General features: G+C 53.7%; 1 protein-coding gene across 1 annotated transcript; it reads right to left on the bottom strand.

Moving 5' to 3' along the window:
* Positions 1-1,514: 1,514 nt before the first annotated feature.
* ARCN1 (archain 1) lies at positions 1,515-6,813 on the bottom strand (the record flags this gene model as incomplete). The annotated part of the gene is made up of 9 exons (XM_010086019.1): positions 1,515-1,646; positions 2,187-2,391; positions 2,555-2,663; positions 2,987-3,134; positions 4,209-4,374; positions 4,877-5,038; positions 5,589-5,794; positions 6,025-6,204; positions 6,503-6,813. Coding segments are annotated over 9 exons (1,577 nt in total), but the record flags the coding sequence as incomplete, so codon positions are not given.
* Positions 6,814-7,553: the final 740 nt, after the last annotated feature.

Raw genomic sequence — 7,553 nt, 5'->3', positions numbered from 1 at the left:
CGTCCCCGGAGGAGCCCGAGACCCTCAGCCAGCGCCTTGGACAATGTTTTTATTGATTACAGCTCGGGACTCCTGGTGTACACTGGAATGTGCTCTATGCCCCCAGCCAGCACCCAACGGGGTTCCAAAAGTGGGGGTCTGGGCTCAGTTTTATCATCCTCCAATGAATTTAAGAGAAAAAAAGCTCCTGGGGTGTTTGAGCTAACCTCGGCTCCGTTTTAAAATCATACAGACAAGCAACTCTCCAAACAGACCGAGTTAACAGGATCTGTCACCTACTTCGCTAGGGAAGGGGGTTTGCTCTTCCGCCCCCCGGGACAGGGATCTATCGGGCTTTATTTATTTCCTCGCGGGTGCTGCTGATGGAGGAGAGACTGCAAAGTTCTTTGGCAGGAGACCCCAGGGGAACCGAGACGTACTCTGCTCACAGAGACTCTCAGGAGCACAGCACACAGTGCCCTAAAGGGCGTTTGCTTTCCATCTGTGCTCCCCACAGGCGAGATGAGATTTGGGGGAGCACAGCTCTGAGATGAGGCCAGGAACACTTGTGGGGCAGCGGGAGGAGGAACCGCACAGGGAGGGCAGCCGCCACGCACTCGCCACGCACTCGGGTCAGCCCAGTACATTTTCTAGAAATCAGTTTCCTTCTCCGTCCCCAGGCGCTAACAACAGGAGTGTGGGACAGGTCCTGACACAGATGCACGGAGTAACTCTGGCTCCACGGCAGCTGGCACTGAAGCAGGCAAAGCCTTCAACCCCCCGCAACACCGAAAGGGCCCCGGGAAGGATAAACAGCTGGTTCTAACCCAATTAAACCGCCTCCAAAGCCCGGCCCAAACCCAGCTGCAGCAGAGAGCCCAGGACCGTTGCTTTGGGATGCTCTTCCCCCTGCAGCAGGAGTTTGAGCATCCTGAGCCGCCGCCTGCGCTGCCTCAGAGCCCTTTCAGAGGCAGAGACGGGAGCCCAGGTTGGGGGCCGGAGAGACAGCAGCAACCATGGGGGGCAAAGGGACCACAAATCCCTCCTCCCCCCCCAGGCACCGGCCACAAACCCCCCCCTTTCAAACCGGGGCCAGCTTGCTCTGCTCTCCCTGGATGAAGGATCCAGGGAAGCCAGGAGCCCCCACACGTCATCATAATGCCTGCTTTCATCAACGGAAAGGAGAGTTGAAGGCCGAGGAGAAATTAAAACGGCAGCACCAACAACGGAACAGCGCGGGACGCTTCAGAAAGGAAGAGAACGATGTCTGGTGGGCTCCGGGACTGAGTGCTAATCGTCTTCAGGTGAAAAGGGGACGTGTCAAAGCCAGGTTCTTTGCAGAGGTCTTTTCTGCCAGTCAGTAAAAATCTGCCAAAGAAATTTGTAGCCTTTCCCCCCATGAGCATGTCAATTCTCTGCCAAAAATGTCTGTGACCCGTGAACGCTGCAGGTGGCAGGCAGAGCCACGTGTCTTTGCAGAGAGGGGGCTGTGGCGTTCCCAACACTCAGAATAAACTTCGGCCTCTTTTTTTTTTTAATTTAAAAATTTCTTCCTTTGTGATTCCCCACGGCTGGCATTACAGGATTTCATACTTGTCCACCAGGAAGGTGGTTTCAGTGGAAAACCTCACAGGGCTGTTCCCCTCTACCTGGGTCACTTTGGTAACCTGTGGAGACAAGGGGCAGAGTCAATGCGGCACCCAACGCCGCTCCCCACCACAGCGACGCGGCGCTTTCTGACACCGAGGCGGTCACCAGGACTGAATCGACCCAGCGCTTTCGAACCACAAGCCACCCCTCAACGGAAGATTTTTGTTCTCAGGAAACCTGAAAACAGGGGAATGATTTTCTGTGGTGTGTCCCTGCTGACAGCAGCCTGCGAGGAGTCACTCGCTGCAGTCCAGCAGGGACAGACAGACAGACAGACCTACACCAAGAAGGGTTTTGTTTTGGAAGGCTGATGGATTCTCTAACGCAAGTCTGAAGGGAGCTAATGATTACTTGGAGGCATGAAGGAACTACCAAAAGCGCAGGCAAGCTCTGGGATGCTGATGCAGCCTGTGCTGCCCACTGGCTCTCCTGAATCCAGTGAACACAGAGGCAACGTAAGGCCCCAAAGCCTTCGCTCACACACCACGGCACAGCCGTTTTCAGCCAGCGCTCGAAAGAGTGACACCGTGCCTGCAGAGCAACGGCAGCAACCGTACCTGTATGTTGCAATAGTTCTTTTTGGAGATGAAGGAGACTTGCACGGGGAAGAAGTCGTTTGGCTGCCCCGCTATGCTGAACTCCAGGCTGCCGCTCTTGTTTTTGGCATCTATCACTGGCAGGCACCACTCGAGGAGGTTTCTCCGGCTGTCGTGGCGATACTCACCATCGATCTCCCCAATCACTGGGGCGCCGACGCCAGACCTAGAGCAGGCAACAAGAAGATACAATAGCTCACCTGCACAGAGCCAAGGAAACGCTCGTCGAGCCCGTCGGTGAGGCCAGACTGTGAATCAGAGAGGGGCAGGAACCAACGGGACCCAGAACGGCACTCATTAGAGCTGCCCAGACAAGGAGTGTTACTTACGGCAACGGGATGGTGATGACCACATCGTTCAGCTCTAGGCTCTCCTCTTGCAACTCGTATTCGATGTTAACGTCGCAGCTGTTCCCACTTTCCGACGGCCAGCAGTTAACTGAGGGCACAGAAACAGCGTGCTGAGCCGTACTGGCTTTCTCGGTGAAACAGGCTCTCAAAAGACAACGCGCTTCAAAAAGCGCAGCAAAGACATTCCGACTGGAAGAACAGCTTTTTGTTTTCTTTGAGAGCATTACAGAAAATGCACACTGCCCAGAACAACGGGCACTATCCCATGGACGACACACGGTACCTCCAACACCTCCCGACGCACGATGCTCTGGAGCCAGCCCAGCCACTGCACGATGGGCTACGAGCCGGCAGCCCAGGGACGACCGTCAGCCTCTCCCGCCCGAGCCCCCGATGCATGCTGGGACTCACTTGTCAGTGGAATGAAGGACTCCTCCGTGGTCTGCAGCCTCCACTTCAGCACACCCACGTCGCTATTGATAGGGAATGACTTCTCGGGGTTCTTCAAACCGATCTGCGATTCTGCGGTGAAGAGCTTCTTGTCCACGTTGGGGTGAGTCTGGAAGGGGAACACACGCCCAGGCTGTCACTCTGAGCCCAGAGAACAGCAAGGCACAACCTGGAGAACAACTTTAATGACTCTTAAAATCTCAAAGACCGTTCCAGAGACCCATGGTGGACATTTCTCCTGAAGAATAAACAACCTGCCACTGCTGGGAAGAACACCCTGAAACCACAGAAATATGACTTCCCTCAGCAACCTTAAAGCGTATTTGTGACGGCAGCCAAACGCCACTGAAATATTCTCTCCTCACGACAGCAAGCGTAAGCGGCTTTTCAGGAGCTGAAGATTTCTGCAAGTTAATGTTCAAGTTACACTAGAAAGACAGGCGGCGGCGCTGGGTTTGGTCTTGCCTTCTGTCTGCAGCAGCGCACACGGGAGCATCGTTAGGAACTCGCTTGGGAGATGTGCCGATAAGGAACCTGCTGCTGTGTAAGCAGAGCTGCAGCTGGCGACGTACAGAACAGCTCTTGGTGAGAAGAAGGAGGGAGCTGAAGAGCGTTATCAAAGCATCGTGAGCTGTGCCTCAGTAAGGTCACACAAAGAGGGAGAAAGGGGAGGACAGATCTCTAAGAATCTCCTGAGCTGCTGTTGCAGACTGCAGCCAACGGCTCCGCCTCCAGGAACTCTCTCGGAGGCAGCAGTGACAGGCGGAACCCAAGCCGTCCAGATAATTAACTCCTCACTGGCACAGTAACTTAATTGGAATACTCCTGCTCACCAACTAAAACATCCCACAAATGAGCACCGAGCCACACAGCAGGCTGCTGCAAAGTCCAGGCGGGATCAGATGGCACACCACCACGTGTCACTGGACAGAGGAGGCTCTCAGGGCAGGAAGATAAGCGCACGAGATGAGATTGCTCAAGTGAACTTCAATCTTCTGAGCGTGAGCTGGCCCTGCCTTTATGCTGCAGTAACATCTGCAGTGACTACTCCCACTTTCAATGCATTTGCCGAGAAGGCTTAGACAGCAACACAGGACAGTAACACACTCAAGTGATGCCAAAAGGTTACCCCAGAGTACAGCAAAAGCACGTTCAACAGCACGCGACACCAGAGAGGCTTTACCTGTAGCTGCACTCCCCTCTTGTCTTCATTTTCTACGTGCAGGCGAATCCGTGCAAACTTCTCATCGGAAATGTGCAGCATGATCATGCCGTGCAGCTCCATGTTCTGCAACCCTCCATCACGGCCACAGGTCAAGGAAATTTTCTCCTCTATCTTCATGTGCACACTAGACAGACAGAAAAAAACCCAAAAGTGTCTCAACTCCTGTTTGGCATCTAACAGGCAAGATAAGAGATGAGCACACCGCAAGGACAGGCTACGTAAAACCAGGAGGTGCTCCCAGGAGCGTGATGGCCCCAAACAGAATCACACGGACGGCACAGCAGATGCTGATTTCACTCCAACCGGTTAACTCAGGGACATGCAGCTCTACTACAGACAGGAGTCTGTGAGAGCCGGCAGCCCACACACACCGCACTAACACGGGCATACATTCCATTTGAGTTAAGGTGACTCCTCATCAAACCAGCTCTCCGCTGTTTCGCTGCTGTGCTTTCACAGATTTTGCCTGCCACCTCTTAAAATTAACAAGCCTAGCGAGTACACAGGAGCTGAACAGCACGAAAAAGCCTGTTCTGAGAACTAAAAAGGAAGCTAGCTCCGAAGTGACCCGTGCACCGCCAAGAGAGCTGTGAGGAGAGCGCTCTCCAAGCAACGGCAACGCTTACCTCTCCATGTTCACAGGAGGAGCAAGAACTTTGGCTGCTTCCGTAGAGCGCTTGCCTACAGAAGTCATGATATTTTCTCCTTCTGACTTCAGCTTGTCCACAAAGTTGTCCACCTCCTTCCCCTTCGCACCAAGTTTCAAGGCTTTACTGGGACCTGAAGGCCTAAACAAAAGGCATAAGAATTTCCACGTCAGCTCATGACACCAGATTCCTCCTTCCTCAGGTACCTTCGAGTGTTGTAACCTGACAACACCCAACACATGCGTGTTTTCAGGAGGGAAGACGTATGACGCTCATGGTCTTGCATGTAGGATGCCAAGTTACAACGTAGATCTGGATTCTGTTTCAGGTACTGCTGGTAGCCAGGACCTCCTTTTCTCACACAAAACGAGAAGCCCATGGCCCACCAAAGCCTCCACACCGACTCCGGGATGCTGGTGCGTTACATAGCACAAACGCTACTCAGTAACAAAGGGGACTCTCAAGGATACGCAACGTATACCGGCATACAAGCACCCCCACAAAGGGCTTGGGGACCAACACACGCAGATCAGCAAAGCTCAGGGGAGGCTCTGCAGAGGCGTGATGGTCCCTACCTGCACAGCAGCCGAACAGGAGGGCTACACGGCCAAAACACCCACGTGAGAGTCTGGGCGTGTGGTTCCAGCCACTGCTGGTTCCAAGGAACACTTGCTCCCGACTGTACACCCACCTGGCAGGCGCTGGTGCCACTTTGGGCTTCTCCGTTTCAATGATGGTCTCTGTGATCATCGCTGCCGTCGTGCCCCCAGACACAGCCGAGCTGCCAAAGCCACCGAAACCAGGTGCCTTTTTGCCCTGTCTCTCCGCGTCCCTCCTGGCCTGCTGCAGTTCCTTCGCCTTGCGGCGCATCTCTGCCTTCGCTTCGCGCTCCTGAGTCTGAAGCAAAACGTAAGAGGCTAATAGGGCTTTGCAATCTCGGTCTTATTCCACACAAGAACTCTAAGTGTGTTTGCTCATAAACTCCTTGTGAAGCAAAAGGAAACAAGTTTACCAAAAAGCTAAATAATTTCACAACCCCACTGAAGTGGAGTAATGCCTTTGTACGAAAAAAGGCAGTGGTTCCCAGACAGAGTACCCGCACCAGGCTGGCAGCGATTCCTGCTCACCTCTCGGACTGCTCGGAACACCTTTTCCTCATGTGAGTCCATCTCAGTGAAGGTCCGAATTTGGGCCAGGTTGACGTTCTCACGGTAGCCCAGGGCAACAATTTCATCAAAGGCAAAAATCAGGTCGAAGCAGTGCTCAGAGATCTCATTTTCCTCCAGAGCTCGACAATACTCAGGGATCTAGTCGGGGGGGAAAACATTTTAAACAAGTATCCATAGACAATAACTGCGTAAACACTTTCTGTCCACTAACCCCAGACTTCCCAGCTGCACCAGTCCCTCCGCAAGACCAGCGCTGGCACCATGAAGCTGCTCTTACTAGGCAAATGAGATCGATGATCAACACGATGAAGTTTTGCCATTATTAGCTTTTCTACACTGAAACACTCATACAGCCCCTTAGCGCAGCTGTGACACTAACTCAGACGGACCTGAGCACACACTGGGGCCAGCTCTACATCGAGGGACGGAACCTTACCACTCTGGAGAAGAGTCGGAGTGTTTCCAGGTCTTCCAGGATGTTGCTATTCTTGGTGGTGATCAGCACCATGTAGAGCTTCTCCATCGGCTGATAGACGTACCGCACGCTCTCCGTTTCCACAAAGGTGTGCTGCTTCCCCGTGTTCATCAGCTTGGGGAAAGCTGCCAGCAACCCCTCGATACGGGTCCGGGTCATCTCCACGAACTGCCGGGAGACGATGGCCTTCCCCACCTTTGTGCAGACGGCTGCTGCCAACAGCACCTGCCGAGAAGGTGAGGGCGGGTTAGCTGGGCCTCCAATGCCACTCGCTCAAAGCAAGGATTTCAAACACACTTCACCTTGTGTGCTACCACACAGTCAACTAATTTTCCTTCAATGTGATTTTAAGTCTTTTTCTGTGACCAGCACCGGGAACTGAACAGAGCAGATCCACCTCTGCCTTCCTCTCCCTCCAGCCTGCCTTCTGCGCTACCCTGAACGACAGCTCTGTGCTCCACGGGGCAGATGAGGAAAATCAGCCTGTTCCTACACAGAGGCGTAACAGACCCCCCCAAATGCTTTAGGCAAGGTTCTAAGTTAGTGAGTTTTATGTCAGTTCAGCCCTAGCTTACAACTACATACAGGAATACTGTAAAACACGACATTTCTTCCCAGTGCCACATTTCCAGTTAATAAAATATTGGCAGCTGTACTACTCGCAGCCCGCGGATGCCTCTCGGGGGCATTTCAGAGATGTTATCGCACCAACAATAAAAAAGCAGTCGGGCAACTGCCAGCCTCCAGTTTCTCATTCTCTCCGACTACCCAGGCTTCCTCCTCACAGTTCTGCCTCGCAGATCAGCTGCTTAATTAGTCAGAACGAGGCAGTTTCTGCACCTAGGGTGGCTTAAATCCCCGGCCGTTGTCACCAGCAGCTGCCTACCAACGAGACAAGCCCCAGAGCCCCTCACGCAGCCCGATTTTCAGTGTGCCCCCCCCAGCCCCGGGCTGTGTGTGCGCCTCAGGGCCAGCACCAGGCTCCCGGGCTGCCCCAGCGCTCCGCAGCTCG

This window comes from Pterocles gutturalis, unplaced genomic scaffold (genome assembly GCF_000699245.1).
Source record: "Pterocles gutturalis isolate BGI_N339 unplaced genomic scaffold, ASM69924v1 scaffold42075, whole genome shotgun sequence".
Lineage (NCBI taxonomy): Eukaryota > Metazoa > Chordata > Aves > Pterocliformes > Pteroclidae > Pterocles > Pterocles gutturalis.
The sequence above is the reverse complement of the archived record's forward strand: the minus strand, read 5'-3'. Positions and strand labels throughout refer to the sequence as shown.